We start from the raw sequence: 19,839 nt of genomic DNA, 5'->3' as shown, positions 1-19,839 counted from the left end.
ACAAAAAGTCATCATGTGTCAATGCAACAGGCATTTATCATACATCCTGCATTAAAGGGTAACTCTACTAATTTTTTACTTGTGTTTTAAAGTGTGTTTACAGGTCTTGCGGAGCCTGTGGGGAAAAGTAGTATAAAGCCTTTTTGTGGCTCCAGAGGAAGCTGCGTGTAATCTGATGAATTACCTCCAGTGATGTCACTCAGTTGCTAAATTGCATTGTGGGTAACGTAGATCTTAAAAAGCACTCCACTGGTCACTCGATACAGCAGAACCGGAGAGACATCCTTTTAAAATCTCCACGTTCTTCCTCCTTTTCAAGACCTTGGCGCCTACATTACCCACGATGCAACAACCTACAGAGAAACATCCCTGTACTCACACCTCTTTGTGTCATATTGGTGGATTTAGCCTTTAATAATTCATGCATTAAATCATTGTGAGTCATGCAGTGCTCACATGATTTCTACTCTCATCGCAAAGTGTTTCCAGTTGCTCGGTGCGCACTTCAATTCTGAGCTGAAGACAAGCAGTGCCAGCACGATCCGAGACAGCACAACTAGTTTGGAACCAAAAGTGCTGTGTATATATATGCTCTCATACGACACTGCAGATGCACTCATCTGTGAGGATGAAGGCATCTTGTGACCAGAAGTTCTTACATACTGACAGATTAACACATTCTGGATTTTTTTCTTCAGTCATGGAAACCGACCAGATGTAGTTTAAGGACACGTCTTAAAACATGTCTGGAGGGGATCGTCTTACAATTTCCATGGTGACAACAACAATGACACTCCCTAGTCTTGCTTAATGCGTTTGTCATTCATTTCAACAATCTCGGTCTGGAGAAGCATAGTAACAAGAAAAAAGATTCCTTCCAGACGAAAGTAATGGATGCTTAGGAGCGACCAGAAGTGATTCACCATTACGTATGGCCGACCGCTAACCTCATTAAGGCGCGCGACGCGAGATCTGAAAAGCAACCTCGAATCAGATTCGCCATGATGACTGAAATTGCTGCATTACATCAAAACAAGCTGTTAGTCACTGTAATGATGTTGCAACTATTTCTTCTTTATCTTAAATAACAATAATAATAGTAATAGTATGAAGGGAATTGCTTCCTCACTGTTGGTAATCAAGTGTTTGTGCAAATGTTGTGTTCTAATAATCCACTGCTGATTATATCAATTAAAAAAAAAAACTTGTGGTTCACACTGATGTATAATAAATGAGAACTGTGAAAGCATCTTCACATTCATGCATCCAGCGCTGATAACCCCTGGGTATCGTCTGCAGAGCATCAGTGTAGATCATTTGCAGAGATGCTCCCCTGACAACAATTACAGTAAACATGTTTAAAGACATTTGAAATCCACATTTCACAGCGTCTCAAGTACATCAGATGTTTTATAGATTAATTCACTGATTCCCTATTGACAGTATCCTGCAGGACACGTGAGTTAATGAAATTACAAAAAACATCCCGAAACAAAAAACTTGAATCTTAACTCCTGATACTGTTAGAAACTGATTCATGTGAATAATGTTAATGTGCCACTTACTGTATAATAAATGATCCCTTCAGTGTTTAGTTTTCTTTATATTACAGCAGCAACATGTAACTTCCTGGATAAAGACAGCTGATTGTGGAGTCTCCTCACCATGGTGTCAACTTTCATACCCTTGGGAGACTCCACACTCAACTATCTCCGGGAAGTTACGTTTTGTTGCTTTAAAATGGGTTAAAATAACTGTATAACAAGCTGAATGTTTTTAAACTGGTTTTCAGGCTTTGCCACTCGCAAAATATCTGTGGGAAAAGATCGATTTTATGGTCGTTTTATTTAAAAACCTCGTCTGGGGAATTTGATCTCAGACTTTGATACATCTCTAGAGATGTATAATCTGCTAAGTCAGAACAACAGAACAAGCTCCTTATATGGGTCAAATCTAAATGTGAGCTACATGCCCCTGTGGACTGGATGTATGTTTGCTCGGCCCCACGTTCCCTGTGTGAATCACACAGAGGCAGAATGATGCAAAACAAAACAAAACAAAACAAAAAACTCAAGGACTGGATGTGAAATCCTTCACACTGCTGTTTGTGTTTGATTTCTGCTCTGGATGGCGGGAGCCCTGGGTGAGAGCGCGTCCTCGTCGAGCTCAAATCAAAACAACCTAATCTGTGTTTTCTTCAGCACTTGTGCAGTTTCTCTGTAACCGTCTGTAACCTGGACGACGCCGGGCCTTGTGGTTAGAGGTCTGGAGCAGTGGGAGCTGAAGAATGACTCTCTAAAGTGCCTTTTCTTCTTTGTGGGGATATGGTCACACACGCTTTTCAAACAGTGTGTGATTACTGAACTTTGGATTCGGTGGTAGATGTTTAACTTTTGGATCTATAAAAGCTTCACTTATAATGATGTTACTACTTGGACATGTATGCTGACAGACAGCCTCATTTTTGATGGTATGTTTCAGCTGCCATAATACAACTTCTTTATGATTATTATATCTCCACTCTTTAAGGTCACGTTGCTGAGATTACTGAAGGTGGTCTGACCGGAGACAGAACACATTCCTCTCATAGCTTCCTGGAGTTGCCTGATTTCTGGGGTCTAACTTCATTTCTCATCTGAAAGCAATGCATATTTGGCACCAATCCTGTTCAGGCGCAGAGAGACCTGCCTGTTTTCCACCACTGAGAAAGCCTTTCCACTGAGTTCGACACAATAACGCCTGACTGGAAAAAAGAGTCGCAAGTCGGAGATGATATGACTCTGGGGAAGGAAACGATGAGGGTATTTATGAAGCGGTCACATTTCGCAACTATTTTATACTTCCTTGTGCGGGCGCGGCTTCTTCACGGACAGCACCCACTTGAGGAATATCCGTCAAGCCCGTCAGAATGACGCAGGCATTTTCCGTCTTCGACTTTCAAAATAAATGTCAAATGAAGAACAGGTTAGACTACTTGCTCACAACCAAGCACACAGTTCTGCTCCAGTTCATTTCAATTCTTCATCAAACATGAACTTAAAGGGTAACTCCACCACTTTATACAATAAAGTGCGTATGCAGGTTTTGTGGAGTGCTGCCACATATGTGAAAACATTCCTTAATTGACTATTAAGTGTGATCCAATCACGTAAAGTCATCATGTGTTAATGGTGAGCAACAGGCATGTATGATACATCCTGTGTTAAAGGGTAACGTCACCATTTTTACACTTTAAAAGTGTTGTTTCAGGTCTTGAGGGACATGTGAAAAAAGTTGTATAAAGCCTTTTATGTCTCCAGAGGAAGCTGCATATAATCTGATGAATTACCTCCAGTGATGTCATTTAGTTGCCAAGTTGCATTGTGAGCGATGTAGGCACTAACTTTAGAAAAGAAGGAAGCATGCAATAAAAGAAGCTGCTGTATGGATGTTGATGATTCGTTTCTGAACTGTCCATGATAGGTCTGGTGGTCTGCACGTAAAGCTGGTGCCTACATTACCCACATTGCAACTAAGCTACATTGTGTCATCACTGGAGGCAAAAACAAACAAACAAACAAACAAAAAACACATTTGAATGCCTATAATTGGTGGAGTTTGCGGATCTCAGCTAGTTATTGTTCAGGTGCAAACAGTGTAATTGTGAAAAATAATCACTGTAGAAGTCCATAACTCTTATTCCTTATGCACATAAGTTTTATGATTGTACAATGTCATGTTTGTCAAGTCATGTTTTCAAATGCAGCATCAGAGGTTAAAAGTCCATATGCTCGAGTAGTTATGAGGTACTTTTTGCTCGATGTTTATTTGACATCTTTTGCTACTGCTCTTTTTGCAGATTTAGTTTAATAATCAAGAAATATATTGTGAAAAAGACATTTTTATTGAGATAAAGCGTTATTTATTCCTGGCAGAAAAACTGTGTCATCTAACTTTAATTTTACTTTTACCAGCTTTAACATTAAATTGATGAACACATAAATTGTTCAATGTTTAACTATTTATCTCTGGTACCAGACTACAAGACCTGATTAACTCTTCCTTGATAAAATGTGTTCAATCCCATTTCCTTCATTTTTTGGTATTTATTTTGTTAAACTGGCTAGGACTTTCTTTTTTCAACTTAACTCAATATTATTGAATAAAAAAGAAAAATCAAATAGAAGAAATCAAATCAGCAGTCAACCGCAATCCGTTTTCCTAGCATGCTTTTATTTTGAAGGTGGGCGGTGAGATCCTGTTTCCCGCTGCAGACTGGAGTCGCCTCGAACACTTTACTTTATGTAGTTCGGTGTCAACTCGGTGCCAGTGGGAGTTCGGCGCTGTCAGGTGAGTGCGCTGCTGCGGGTCAGTGAGTGGAGCTTCACGAACACCGGAAATTAATCTGCTGAAGAATTCACATCTTGAGACTGTTGGGGAAAAAAAAAACTCTCCTCAATTTCAAAGCCAGGTAAGATGATTTTTTTTTTTTTTTTTTTTTAAATCGGGGATATCTAGAATAGCCTCGTTAATGAATGACTGAACACACTTTAGTTATAACACACAGCTCATCAGCTCTCCTGCATGTGCAATATAAATTCAGCAGGTATTATCGTCACAAATGATCCATATTTTGATGATTTTGACTTAAAAGTTCTCACCTCAAAAAGCAGCTCTCTTGGGTCTCTGCTGTAAAATAGTTGTCCATTTCTCAGTGGTGTATTATAATTGTGAATACAGGATAACTACTGAATTATCTGCATATTTGAACACCCTTTACAACCTGTATTGTTGCTTTTTGAAATGAAGAAAAGAAAAAATAGAATATGAATAAGATAAGCTCAGTTGATACAACCTTTCTATAGACGGCTCAGGAGGCCAGAACATTTCCACGGTTGCTTCACATGTTACAGCAAGTCATGTCTTGCCCATGCTAGATTTTATCTCGACTCTCTCAACTTGTTATGTTTCCACTGGCTTCGGTGTGTTTCACAGCTATGCCACATCTGTCTATATCAATTCAAACATCTGTAGATGCCAAATGTTTTTATTAAAAGCATCTTTAATCACATGGCTCAGGGGAGGAAAAAAAAAAACAGCAGCTGATACTTTTCCCCTGTTCCCTCAGTTCCTTGTGCTGCGTTTTTCCCAGTTTAAACAAAAATGTTTATAGTATCCACCTCCACTTCCACAGCGCTGGATCTCAGTGAGTGTGAGAATCACATGTTACTGCAGCGTTCTGTCTGTTAAACCTCAGCATTCCTCCTCTGCCTCCCCTCACAGAGCTCCCTGCTGCTCCTCCTCCAGAATGTTCTCTCTGAGGAACGTGTCTTATAGGTAGCACTTAATCACGGCGGACTGTGACGTGGAGATGGTCGCTGTGGCCGCCTTGCTGACAGTATGCCTATGGATACAGACACAAACGGCCTCGGGACAGCACACGTGTGCTTCTGCTGCACGCAGGCCGGTGGATTTCACTGTAGAATACTCCCTCCCGCACTTCCGAGCAGACAAACCCATACAGAACATCGCAGTGGACCGGGACTCGAAACAGGTGTACGTGGGAAGCCAGAATGTAATAGAGGCAGTCAACAACACTATGCACAAAATATGGGAGGTGAAAACTGGACCTGTTGGCAGTCCTGACTGTGAGACCTGTCGGCTGTGTGACATAGAAACAGATCCTGGGGATCCAGTGGATACAGACAATGAGGTTCTGCTTTTGGATACTTATGACTTTTATTTGCCCTACCTGTACATTTGTGGGAGTACTCAGCATGGGATCTGTTACTTCATTGACTTAAGCACATCACAGCCTAAGCCTCAGTGCTTATACAAAAAGGAGCAAAACTCTCCAAGCTACTGTCCGGACTGCGTGGCCAGCCCGCTGGGCACCAAAGTCATCATCGTTGAGCAGTCGGCCACGTCTCTCTTCTTTGCGGCAGCGTCCCTCAACGACCAGGTGGCAGAGAGGTACCCGAGGAGGTCGATATCAGCTATGAGGCCTCTCTCGACTGAAGATGGCTTTCACATGGTCATGAACGGGCTGACAGTGCTCCCCGGCCTGCGGGACTCATACAAGATTGATTACATCTACAGCTTCTCCACCAGCGAGTACGTCTACTTCCTGTCCCTGCAGAGAGAAACCCCATCAAAGGTCAATTCAGCTTTTCAAACCCGTCTGGCACGACTGCCGGCTTTAAACCCAGAGGTGTGGATGTACAGAGAGGTGGTGCTGGAGTGCCAGTACAACCCAAAGCGGCGACGGAAACGGAGAGAGGGGTTCAGGGTGTACAACGGGCTGCAGGCGGCACACTTTGGGAAAGCGGCGAAGGACTTGGCAGACGAGCTGAGGGTGCGCGAGACCGAGGACATTCTGTATGGGGTGTTTGCAGAGGTGAACGAGGCAGGCGAGCCTCAGAGGGACTCGGCCCTGTGCGCCTTCCCTTTGACCAAAGTGAACCAGGTGATCGATGAAGGCGTGGAGGCCTGCTGCATGTCAGGTACAGAGCGGCTGTCCAGAGGCCTCAGTCACTTCCAGCCACTCGAGAGCTGCCCGCATGAAGTGAGTAACTGTTTTTGTGTGTGTGTGTGTGTGTGTGTGTGTGTGTGTGTGTGTGTGTGTGTGTGTGTGTGTGTTGTTTTTTTGAGCACAGGAACAGTACAAAGGTCGACCTTATGCCCAGACAGGAAGTGACCCATGCAGACAAACATTGTGTAATTAAGTCACCCGGGATCAGAACAATGTAGTTTGTCTTTAAGCTGACAGCTTGATGTGAGTGTTGAGCAATAAGGGGATGGAGACACTACAGTAAATCTGGACGGCCCGATTATGCTTGTGAAGGTGTGTGAGAGCGCCGGGCCAGATGAGCGAACAGGGAGCGGTGGATGAGTCAGGAGTGCGACCCGTGCGTTGCCACACCGCTTCTCCACTCTGTTAGGTTTCAGTCTCTCTCCGTGGAAAAAGGGGTGGCAACTGAGATTTGATACGAAAGCTCCGTCATCAGATGTGTGTTCTGCGATAAAGGGACTGATTAGAACCCCTTAATTGATAATCTACCAGAGGCAAAAAAAAAAAAGTGTCGGAACAATGCGCAGAGCTTGCAATCAAAACAGAGTATAGAATAGAACATTTGCCAAGTCAAAATAATAAAGGTGTGGTCCGTCTCCTGAGTTCAAACTGTGTCCTTTGAGCCCTCACAGCCATGTGTGCACCTACAGGAATGTGTGGCAACAAACACACAAGTTATAAATCCTGCTGATAAAAAAAAAAAAAGGTGGAATTTCAAGGGGGAGGGAGAGTGTCGGACTGTGCCTGGCTCTTTTATGCACGCTGCTGGAGCAGGAAACGGGCAGAATGCTGAAGAGAAGAGGGGTCAGGAGGTGGGAATCACCTATTAATCAATCACCAAAAAAATAAAGTACACATCGAGTTCAAGTTAAGTATTCCTAGAACTGGGTGTGTGCGATAAAATAACTTGGATGCGGTGTGGGCTCGAAGCTTGAAATGCAGGATTTCAAAGTGACGGAAAAGATCTAATGACGGGAATATGGGCATTCAAGTAGTGGGAAGCAAACAGAGGCGTGCTGAGGCAGGTCAGCTCAATTGCCTAGCAGTGGAATGTTTACCATATGTTCAACATATCACCTGCTTTTCTTTTGTGGACAGTAACTTCTTATTAACCCAAAGTATCTCATGCTCCGGCAGCCACCGTCACACACGCGTTTGCCATCCACTGTTTTAGGAGCGTAAAAGTCCAGTCCCAGTCAGTGTTTGAGGAACAGTCACCGAGTCAACATACGGAGCTGGAGTCACTGCTGTTTTTTATGACCGTGTTCCTCTCACAGCTTGTTAAAGATGACCCAAGGCGAGGCTGGAGCACTCCCCCCCCCCCCTAAATCAAGATTCTCTCTCTCGCTGTTCCTCTTCCTCTCTCTCTCTCTCACACACACAAGAGTTTACACAAGCAGACTGCTGATGATAAAACGACAGATATTAGATTTCGATTACATCTCCCCCGACACTTGGCTTCAGGTTGTGTTTCATGAATCATTTTGCAGGACCCTGAGGGTAATGTTGCATGCAGCGCCAAACCCACTCTGGTGTCAAAGCCGGTCCACAGACAGGACCTCTTCAACAGGCAGATGAGAGACGTCCTTTTCACCTCTGTCCTCGTCACCACTACTGGGAATGACACGCTGGGACACTTTGGCACCTCAGATGGACGGATACTGCAGGTAGCGATCTGTCTGAGGATAGAATAATAAATTGTGCGTTACTCTTCAAATGTGTGAACTAACTGTGCACGTTTTTACTGTCAGAAGAACAAAGTGTATATAAAGAGTCCTTGTGACTTTGTCCAATTTGGTCCCGTTCAGGTGATTCTTTCGCTGTACAAGCCGATTGTTTTTGCCAACTATTCTCTGGGAGAGACCGAAGTGTCCAGGACGGCGGCTGTGTACTCAGAAGACTCACTTCTCTTCGTGGTTGGAAACAAGGTACATTTGGAGCAATTGCGGCATTTCAAACAGACTAACACTGTGTCTCTCTGAAATGGACAAAGACATAATGCACACACATACGTGTATGGAGATACCACACTACTCAGCATCAGAGATGGGAAGTAACAGATATTTGTTTCTGTACTTAAGCCAATTTATCAGGTATCTGTTCTTTACTGGAGTGTTGATTTTTCGGACAACTTTTTACATCCAGGCTCGTTAGTTTAGTTTCGATGCATTTGAGGGAGTATTATTTGCAACGCTTGCCAAACCCAAAATATCCGTCCTCATTTACTGTTGTGTTTGTGAACAGCTGGGACACATCCCACATGAGTAATGAAAGTGAACCCCTGCTTTAACCAGAGTCTCATTTATGTCTTCTTTCTTCGTACCTGTACTTCTGCTTGAGTGAAGTACTATATAAATACCAGGATGTCCAATTGCAGCAGGGCACAGTTTCTCAGTGTGCATGCTGTGGTGGCTCTTCTGACCAGCACGCCTCTGCACAGCTCACTGTCTCACAAGCCTTTTCTTTTGATTTCAGATTTGTCACTGCTCACTGCGACAGATGTGTAAACAAGAGTTTTAAAGTTCAAGCTGCACTGATACGACAGAGTAGGGCGACTGTATGCACGATGCATGCAACAATATTTGCTTTGTAAGAAATGCTGCATATGGACTAAAATAAACAGCGTGTGATTTAAAACGCAGTCAAATAAAGTGCAAAAAGTGCAAGAATTGTGTGACATTCAGCTCCTAATTTGGGGCCCAAAGGCTCAACTGTGTTAAGTGTGTGAATCCATTGACCGTGTCACTGCCTGTAGGAGAGGGTGTGATGACTATTGTGTTGAGTAATCCGTGTTATCCTGCTAACCTCGTACCCCACCCTCCTCTCCGTCCTCCCTGATCTAGATGTTCAAGGTGCCCTCTGCAGGACCGGGGTGTGCACATTTCATGACATGCCCCCTGTGTTTGATGGCGCCACGCTTCATGAACTGTGGCTGGTGTTCGGGAATCTGCTCGAGGCAGAATGAGTGTGCCTCGCAGTGGAACAAACACTCATGCGCACCTGTCATAACAGAGGTAGATATGCCGCTAGGTGGAACTGATTAGCCAATCCGTGTTGTTCGAAAAAGACCATGAATCGTGAAGCGATCGTGCTGAGATTGCAATCGCTACTCTGGGTGATGCCGTAACTCTTTTTTTTTTTGTCTGCAGTTTTTCCCTAAGATGGAACCGGCCGGTAGTGAGACAGATGTGACTCTGTGCGGCTGGGAGTTTCAGTCTTCTCTGCGACCCGCCATCATCAGCGGCAAGACCCACGTCGTCACACTGGGCTCTGGCAACACGTGCACCGTCCTGCCTGAAAAGAGCAACAGTGAACAGTGAGTAGCAGGCCTGTCACTTATTTATTAGAAATAATTGTTTTATCCTCTCTTTGTTCTGCACTTTGGGCTGCATCTTTGCACAAAAGGTGCAAAGGTGTAAAGTTATTGCTGTCACTGTTATTGAATTAATTAGACTGTGCATCGCTGACTGTACAGTTGTGACATCACAACTTTACGGAAGTCTTGCTTGCTCGTCTAGGGCACAGTTTCTGAATATTTGCTGTATACATTTCTCTGTGGATTTAGCACTTTGATACTAACAACTAATTCTTGCTTTATGAAAAATAAAAAATAAATACAGGAACTCTTACTTTCTTCAATATGGGACCATTACAGCATTTTCTTTTTATCTGATGTGGCTGACCAGTCAGGTTATTTTGCTTTACAAAATGTGCTCACTGAATTTAGTCTATAATTAAACGGCGTGAATGCATAGTTTTTAGTCAGTATTTCTCTTTTTGAGGAATATGTGAATTTTTTTATTTTTGTGAGATTACTATGTATGTTATTTGTGATTTCAGGTACTGATAAGGCTTCTTATCTTGATAATGTATCAAGTCCTATTCTGGATTGTAGATGTAATGATGAAAAAAATGAAATACAGCATTGTTTTAGACTCTATCGCTTCATAGAAGTATTCATAAACAAAACGTTTCCATGTATAAGAGGCCAGAGCTGTCTGAACTGACTTTGGAGAAGTTTACTCTGAGACTAATGAAGTTTAATCAGATTTTGAGCAGATTTTCATTTCATTCTCTGATAACAGGCATGAAGGAAATAGAGATATCGCAAATGCTGCAGCACTTTTTTAAGAATATTGAATAAACTTTAAAAATTTGAACGCCATTCCCCTTCAAATTCTGCTCATGGGACGGCGTTCTCCCACATCTCCGCCCCTGCTGAGAGGAGAGTCAAGCATTAGACACAGTAAAGATGTTGCGTTTTACTGTGTACGGTTGAAACTGTTATTAATGCTGTGTAAATGTCTTTGTCACTGTGACACATTTGCTGCTGTTCTTATCTGTCTGAGTAGCGGCTGACTCACTGCGATATCTTCATCCTCAGAATCCACAGACCCATTAATAATTGTGCTCTCAATGCAGGCTAGTGTGCACGATTCAGGGAAAAACTGAAGCCGCTCAGAATCTCACCATCACCTTGGAGGTGCACGAGGGGGAGGTGGAGGGCCGCTACTCTATTGAGGGCACAGCTCAGATGCCCGGGTTCTCTTTTGTGGTGAGAACTTTTATGCGATCAAAACAGTTTAAAAATGTGTTTTATGTATGTTATTTATTTGCGTAATAGATGATGTGACATTGTTAAGTGATTTTGTCTGACCAGGAGCCGAGCATAACAGAAATCAAGCCCGACTATGGACCCGTGTTTGGAGGAACAACAGTTACACTGACAGGCAGATATCTTAATGCTGGGGTACAGAGAAAAATCGTCTTCGGTGACAAAACATGCACCAATCAGAGGTGAGTGACACAGAAGTCTTCTGCTTTTACTGACAAAAACTGTCTAGAAAAACTGTCCATGGCATTCTCTTCACCGGGTTCAGGTTAGTACGTCTGTTCTTCTCAGTGCTTCTGAAGGAGACGGGACTTTGTCTTCGATCGTCTGTCACACACCAGCTGCAGCAGGCGTCGGGAAGGAACCTGTCAAAGTCATCATCGACAAGTTTCCAGTGAACAGCAGTAAGACGTTCTTTTACAAGAGGAACCCAGTCATAACATCTGTACAGCCTCATTGCAGTTTCCAAAGGTAGGACACTGTCCCCCGCTCTGCTCTTAATAATAAACTCATTCTCTTAGAAATACATTCAGTCAACTCTTACTCAGTGTTATTACTCACACTCTCATTTGTGTTGTCATGCAGTGGCTCCAGACTGGTGATAACAGGTCAGAATCTTGATTCTGCCCACACAACTGTGGTTCAGTACAAAAATCCCAACCTGCAGACTCTTCAACGAGTGAGTGGAGACACCTTTGACACGCGTTTACACTGTATGTCTTCACTGACACATTTTTTTTATTTAAGCTCAAAATTGCTTTCGTCCAAGGTCTGTAACGGCACAACAAATTCCACACATATGGAATGCTGGGCCCCTGCGTTTCCTGAGGAAATTCCAGAAGGCAAGTCTGACACGGGAGATATTGTCATTCACATGGATGGAAGAAGTAACCTCTGGAAGAGGCGCTTTGCCTACTATTCCGATGTCAAAGTCATACCCTTTGAAAACGACGATCATTTATTGTACCTAAAACCAGGAGAGACGGAAGTTTCACTGCATGTATGTTTACACACTTCACACTCCTCACATATTAACATATCAAATGTGTTGTATTAAGTCTCAATACCACCAATTGCACAGCACAGTCGTTAAAACATGCATGCCAGAGTGCTTCATTCTACTTCCCTTTTAACATATAAACCGTTTGTTCCACATTTATAACAGCATAGTAAACTGAATACAGTGAGCACATGTATGAAGATCATCATGACCATCGGGGGAGTGAACTGTAACGCCCAGGTTCTGTTGAACGAGCTGACCTGCAGGATTCCTAAAGGTCTGCTTATTCCCAGCGAGGGGTTGCCTGTCAGGGTGAGTCGGCCTCTCCATCATTCAGCATAAGATATTCCACTTTGAAATCAAATGTATTCAACAAATGTAAAAAAATCGTCTGTTCCACCTCCTGTAGGTGTATGTGAACGGGGAAGTGACCGACGTGGGCACAGTAGTGAACGATGATGGCAACTTCACCACTGTGATCGTGGGCATCGCGCTGGGCATCATCGCTGCACTAGTAGCAGGCGCCGGCCTTGCGTTGATTGTCATGATCCATCTGAGGAGGAAGAAGCGAGGTGAGAAAACTCAGCTGTTTCTCGATACATCCCTCTCATCGAGGGTACGCTGAGCTGTGCAAACGGGAGTTCCTAATGTATGCCCATTTTGCAGTATTGTTTATTTACTATTAACCCAACCGTGAGTTTCGCCGCTCACTTTACTGTCAACTGTTAACTTGTGTTGCTGAGTGGTTTTCATATACCATATGTATCCTTTCAAGCCAACATCGAGAATCGTTTATCAACAATGCTTTCGCGGAATCGCATGGGCAGCGCCTCCGATTTCTCCCCGACAGGCGACTACAGACGAGGTGAGACGTCAGTCATCCATATAACCTCTTAATCAGTGCTTCCACCTTATGTATTCCCTTTTTCTTCATCCTGTACACCTGACCCCAGGAAGTACAGCCTTTTCAAATACAGCCTAATCTATAGATTATTGTAGTATTGTACAGGGTTTGTATAAGTAAATAGATAAATATAGAACAACTGCTCGATTTCTTTGTGGAGAAATTTGAAGGTAGCGGGATAAAGACCATAAAGATACCATAAAAAAGTTTAAGGAATACTTTCACATGGTCTTTATAAAAAAACAAAACAAAAACAACAACAACAACAATAACATTTTGTGTGTTTCCCCTTCTGTGTTACAGTCGATCTGTCGAGTCAGACATCAGGTTCTGGAATGGCCTTCCAAGGTTTGCTGTACGCTGCCAGCTATGATCATCTGGCCATTCCTCTGATGCCACGGGACAACATCTCCATGGTCAGTCTCAGTTCGGATCTTCTGGAAGAAGTAAAAAATGTCTTGATCCCTGCTGAAATGCTCCGAATTGAAGACAGCCAGATTATCGGCAAAGGTGAGCCTCTTCTATCAATACCTCTGTTTGTTTTGTTTTTTTTTGTTCTTTCTTTGCAAATTTGTAACTACCATATTTCCATCCTATCCAGGCCACTTTGGGACAGTTTACCACGGATACCTGATAGACAGCAACAAGCAGGAGACCCACTGCGCTGTCAAATCTTTGAACCGTACGTGAATACGGGCTTTACCACTGAAATCAGCACTGTGTGAGCTTCGCGACTGTTGGATTCATCTTTATGCTTTGCATTAACAGGGATCACTGATTTAGGGGAGGTGGACCAGTTCTTAAGAGAAGGCCTCATCATGAAAGGATTCCACCACCCCAACATACTATCCCTGCTGGGCATCATGCTGCCTAAAGAGGGGCTCCCTCTGGTGGTGTTACCATACATGAAGCACGGGGATGTGCGTCACTTCATCCGCTCAGAGAAAAGGGTAAATTACGCAATGAGACATTCTGGACATGTAGGGTCATGAGTTTTTGCTCTGAGTTTGTACTACATCATTAGACCTCGGATGGGTCATTGCCCCGTTTCATTTCTTCTTTGTTCTCCGCAGAACCCGACTGTGAAAGACCTGATTGGCTTCGGGCTCCAGGTTGCCAAGGGGATGGAGTATTTAGCCCAGAAAAAGTTTGTCCACAGAGACCTGGCTGCACGTAACTGCATGTGAGTGTGACTCATACACTGATCACTGGCCCGTGGCCAGCCAGTGGAGGAGCTTCATCACGCCTCAGGAGGCCATTGCAATGTCTCTTGTGGTTTTTCAAGTTAATGCAATCTGAGGCCAAGTTCTGTATTATAAATGAGCATTTAAGTCATGAATAGAATTATTGATTTGACTTTGGAAAACAAATTCCACAGTGTTGGTTGTTCTTCAGCCAACTACAGTACTTTTATTGCGACAGTATCCTGCCAAATTACTTTTGCAAAGTTCATAAAACCCCAAAACAGACAATATATGTAAACGTTGTTTCCTTTGCATCCAGTATTTCTCTTCTTCGTGATAAATAAACTTTGCTTTTTTAAGTAGTATTTTTTAATTTCAAAGAAAGAAAGGCTCCAATGATTCCACCAAATTAAAGAGTCAACAAAGAAATCGACGCAAGTAATAATTTGGTGGTGTATTTATTTTTCTTGGACTCAAATTGTGTCTGTTAGAGGTGCCCTTTGTACTGGGTTACATGAAGATGTAAAAATCACAAAAAAACACTGAAATAGTTGACATGTTTGGCTTTGTTTGAGACAGTTACACAATATGATTGATACCACTCTAATTTTCAGACTGGAAACGTGATGAGTTCAAAGACAGACGTGAATAAGAATTTATTCATCCAGGACTTTGGAAAAGACAACTGCATCACTCAGCGGCCATTAGTTTATGCTTGCAGACTCCAATGTTAGCTACTGAGGTTTTTGTGTCATGTATTAATTTGCTCCTTTTGCTTTAAATGTTGCCGCTGCAAGGAATTGTGGGGTAGCATTGTCTCCTTTACTTTCATAAAGGATGCTCCAGCATATCTGATGCTAAACTAAAACAGAAAGTTAAGAACGAAGAATCTTTTCTGAGCATTTATAAAATTAAGCCTGCTTATATCATGGCCACCACATAGATACCTCTGCTGTTGAGCAAAAAAATACTGTTTAATTACAGTGCTTGAGTCTCGAGATGTGTCACCTGAGCAAAAAGCAGTTTGGGAGATGAGGTTTCCTTATGATACCTTCTCTCCTCAGGCTGGATGAAACCTTCACGGTCAAGGTGGCCGACTTCGGCATGGCAAGGGACATCTATGACAAGGAATACTACAGCATTCAAGATCAGAAACGGGTCAAGCTGCCTGTGAAGTGGATGGCCATCGAAAGCCTGCAAACACAAAAGTTCACCACCAAGTCTGACGTGGTGAGTTTTCCTCATCCAGCCCGCTAAAACATGCTTGTCTCAGCTATCATGTATGTATCTACAACGCAGCTGCTTATGTGTTTCCCAGTGGTCATATGGCATCCTGATGTGGGAGCTGTTGACCAGAGGCGCCAGCCCGTATCCAGACGTGGACCCCTATGACATCACACACTACTTGTTGAAGGGACGTCGGCTTCCTCAGCCACAGTTTTGCCCTGATACGCTGTAAGAAATCATACACTCACCTTATAAATATTGCATTGTTTTCTGCAGGAGACTCAGTTCCTTGTGGATATATATGAGTTTTAACTTCACACTGGTCATGATTCAGTAGTTCCCTCACTTGATTACTCATTCGCGCCTTTATTCATTCCACAGCTATTCCATCATGCTGACATGTTGGGACCCGGAGCCTGAGTACAGACCGAGTTTCCACAGCCTGGTTACAGAAGTACAACACATCCTGTCCTGCCTGGAGGGAGAGCACTACATCAGTCTGAAGGTTCACTATGTCAACTTAGACCAGCCGAGGCCTTACCCATCGCTGACTGGATCTGCAGACGAGGCCGAGGCCTCAGACTCGGAGATGGACAGCCATGCTGCCAGCTGAGGGTGCAAAACAAAGCCCTGAGACTCTCTGATACGAGCACAGGATCTGGATTTCAGGTTAAAGGAAGGCATAGAAGAAAAAGGGACAGCTGAGCCTGGATCCATAAATTGTTGGTCACGTTTACAAACCTGCGCATGTGAAAGGTTTGGCTACTGATTTGAAAGACACTGTAGGTACTATAAACTCTTGTTAGAGCTGAGACAGAGCATGGAGTTGGAAGAAATTGTTGTTGTTTTTCTACAAACATCTAAGGCACAAGTGTGAAATAGACAGAATGAATGTAAAATGTGCTTTTGTTCTCAGATTTGTAGAATAGGATGTGGGGCCACATGAGACGATGTGCTGTTTTATAATACATGTGTTAGACTGCCAGGCGGGGGGTCTATAAATGTTGATGCGCTCAGGGGCCACGTTTTGATGTTTTCTGACACATTCCATGCTTTATGGGGATATAGAATAGAATGTATACAAGGCAGACTTAATACGAGTGACTTTGTATGTGAAATCATCAGACCGGATGCAGAAGAACTCACCCTGCTCAGATTTGGAGCCTCTGTCAAAAGCTCCGCACCGACTGAATTATAGAGTGAGCTGCTGGTGCCGTTCAGACGTCAGCCGAGGCTGAGAGTCACAGCTAGTACCTGTCATCATCACTAGAGGGCAACCGACACCTCCCTCTGAAGCACACTTGAGTTACTGCTGCAGTGAAGCTCTGCGCTACAGCAGAGAGCTCAACACAAAGGTGTTACACAAACAGCAGAGCCACATCCATCTGAACCCCCACACCACCATACAAACCTGGTCTTCCCAATCAATCAGCGTAGCATAGCATTCTTCGCAGTATTGTCCCCTGCGTGTAATTGATAATGATCTCCACAGCATTGTTAGACAATCCAAAGGGATTTTGTAATTCATGCACTGATTTTTCAACTTTGAGACTGACAATATGTTATGATATTAAAACAAGCTTTCTGCCAGGGGTAATAGATGTGGTTCTTGTGCACTTGATTTGTGTCATTGCTGCATTTTTCTCTCCTTCCATCCAAGACTGAACTGACGGTATCATATCTCCGCTCTGGGTTGCATTGTGAAAGAGTGTTGTTGTTTTTTGTACAGACAAATGGCCGATTGCGCATAGTCGTCCCATGTCAACAAGTTGAATGTCTCCCGATGCTCGTGTTTTCCCTGAGAAAACATCCTGATGAGCAAACAAGACAGCCTACATTTTCTATTTATTTATTTATTTATTTTCTTGTAAAAATGCAGCTCACTGCAGCAGGTAGAGAAGTTCTTCATGAAAGTGGATCATCAAAGCCAATGGCACAGGTCTGAGGCAGCTCCTGTTCTCTGCCAGGTGGATGAGAGGAAAAAAGCACACACTGTTAGAGGTCTGAATTATGTCAGCACAGCCAGAGTGAAAACTGCATGCTTCTGCCTAATCTGTGTATCTAGCATTTGTAATACTCTCTATGAATAATTTATGGTTCTAAAAAAAGGTTTTTTTTATTTATTTATTTTTTATCCCTTTGCCTTCAGGTACGGAGAAAAAAGGTGGCAGTATTAACAACATACTCTGGTCGTGTTCAGGTGGTGGTTCAGGATGTGGAAATGAGATGATGTTTGCAGCGAAAGACTGAGCAGGAATCCATAGTGATGGTTATTTGGAGATTTATTTTTATTTAAATTGTGCAGAAGCAAACACAGGATGCAATGAGGCTGAAAAAGTTGCCAGTCAGTTAATTAATCTTTACCATCAATCTTATCAGTGCTATTTAACCTGTTTTCATTCCTGGAAACGTAGGTAACATTGTGAATTCAGAGCTTTTGTTGAACTCTTTGGAGCACATGCATAGTGTTAGGCTCTTTTAAAAGGATATAGGGTGAATTTTTCAGAGGCTTTCTAAGTACTTCTGGCATTAATCTATAGGCGTTTGCACACGTTGAATTATTTATTTTATTTATAAGTTATTTATTACAAAAATAAGCCTGCAGATGACCTTTAAGTGCCCGTATTAGCTGGAAACAAAATGGGTCCACATCACATAGTTGTACATGGCCCAAGTTCAGATTCAATAACAATATCACTAAAGATAAACACTGAACACAAGTTTTTCTTAATGAGTTTTATTCTGAGGTCACAAAATGCCATGTGCTTACACTATGTTTATACATATACAGTAGTCAAAAGCAAGTGTTTAGGTGGAAAGACAGCCTATTCAATGAGCAAAACTGCATAATCTTGCATCATTTCCAAGTTTAAGGCGTTAAGAATTGACATTAATTTTATATATTTTCGATTTGACATGTCATTGGCTACATGATGCATCAATCATCCAGGGGTTAGCATGTAAGTGGCACAGGAGAGAGGAGAAAGAAAGAAGAGAGTGGGTCACTCTACGCAATCACTCATTGGTCATTGTTGGCTCTCAATCTGTCAGTCGAACAGCTGCCATCTCCAGGATCTCCAGTGCAGAGGGACCATGGCATCTGCAGCGAAATGAGAGGTTAAAAAGTGTTAATAGACCGCATATGATAAGAGGAGGTGAGGAGACATGAACCCACAGTTGGGAAAAGACATTTTTGTACCTGTACCTCAGCCAACGGCCAAATAAAGCAGACTTCTCTCTTTCAAGTGCAATGAAGGCTGTCAGGTGTGCTGGAATCACTTCGAGACTTCAAAGCAAGTGTCTTAATAGATTTCTTAGTAGATTTGTCCCCTAACTCTCCAAAATGTCAACTTGCAGAGTGATCTTTTAATTAACTTGACAGTGCAGCTTTTGGGTTTTGTGTGAAGCCGTTGGCATTTGAAATAAAGTCTGGCATGAAACAAGGACACTGGCATTGAAATCAAAACTTGAAATGAGATTTTTTTTTTTTTTTTTTTGGCATCAGCTTTGGAACCGAAAAAGTTACTTGGATTTTTTTTCCTCTCTGTTCAATAAATCTGTCTTTCGTCCAATTTTCATTATTTAAATATATTTTATATGTCAGACTGAGAGTTTGTTTCCTTTTTCTGTTCAGATTACTAGTTGCCAGGTATGACCCTCTGAACAGACATGACAAGTAAGCAGTCAACTATGTGGATAACAATGAAGTGTGCTGGCAGACTTCAGGTGACGCATTGTTGACATAAACTCCACCTGCAGCTCATGCAAGCAAAACAAACTGATGACTGAAAACAAACAGGGTGGCAGTTTTATCACCTGTGATATAAAATTTAGGCTCTGCAGAGCTTAAAGGAATAATCCACAATTTATTTAACACTGCACTGTCACAAAGTTTGGGGACTTGATTATGGAAGAATGGTCAAAAATGAAGCAGCAGAGGCAGAAAGATCCTAAACTACCGTAGTTGATATGATGGGTCAAGCTCTGAAAGCACTGGATCCTACACTTCCCATTATGCAACACCCCACACCCCAAGCCAGAGACAGTCCCCTTTAATTCAGTACGCTGAATCTGATATAAAAACATTCACACTATCCAGATTTTTGCATTTCCAAATCAGACTCTACTCACTCATTAATACCAGCCATCTTTTTTTTCATGAAGATCAGTACATTATTATTTACGAAATTAACAAAAAAGTAAAAAAACAAACAAAAAAAAGAGTCTACATAATCTTGCAGTATAAGAAAGAAGAAAGTAAAGTAAAGAATAAAAAAAAATCCTGGATCCCTTCCTTTAATCAGACCTGCACCAATCCTGCTGATGAACCAGCCAACCAGCCAACCAACAGACCTCGGTGGA

At 42.6% G+C, this 19,839-nt stretch overlaps 1 protein-coding gene across 2 annotated transcripts; it reads left to right on the top strand.

Moving 5' to 3' along the window:
• Positions 1–4,297: 4,297 nt before the first annotated feature.
• LOC119020986 (macrophage-stimulating protein receptor-like) lies at positions 4,298–17,069 on the top strand. Of its 2 annotated transcripts, XM_037100828.1 has the most exons (21): positions 4,298–4,450; positions 5,263–6,544; positions 8,041–8,217; positions 8,359–8,478; positions 9,394–9,564; positions 9,700–9,866; positions 10,973–11,105; positions 11,211–11,347; positions 11,454–11,633; positions 11,748–11,841; positions 11,932–12,162; positions 12,328–12,474; positions 12,572–12,734; positions 12,938–13,027; positions 13,370–13,576; positions 13,668–13,748; positions 13,835–14,016; positions 14,140–14,249; positions 15,315–15,480; positions 15,569–15,705; positions 15,859–16,090. In XM_037100828.1, the coding sequence occupies exons 2-21, from the start codon at positions 5,351–5,353 to the stop codon at positions 16,088–16,090; spliced, it is 4,119 nt and encodes a 1,372-aa protein (XP_036956723.1). In that variant the 5' UTR covers positions 4,298–4,450; positions 5,263–5,350. The 2 variants fall into 2 exon arrangements, with proteins under 2 accessions (XP_036956723.1, XP_036956724.1); XM_037100829.1 differs by lacking the exon at positions 4,298–4,450 and having other exon boundaries at positions 5,351–6,544; positions 15,859–17,069.
• The last annotated feature ends 2,770 nt before the right edge of the window (positions 17,070–19,839 follow it).

Source organism: Acanthopagrus latus, chromosome 6 (genome assembly GCF_904848185.1).
Source record: "Acanthopagrus latus isolate v.2019 chromosome 6, fAcaLat1.1, whole genome shotgun sequence".
NCBI classification, from domain to species: Eukaryota; Metazoa; Chordata; class Actinopteri; order Spariformes; family Sparidae; genus Acanthopagrus; species Acanthopagrus latus.
The sequence above is the reverse complement of the archived record's forward strand: the minus strand, read 5'-3'. Positions and strand labels throughout refer to the sequence as shown.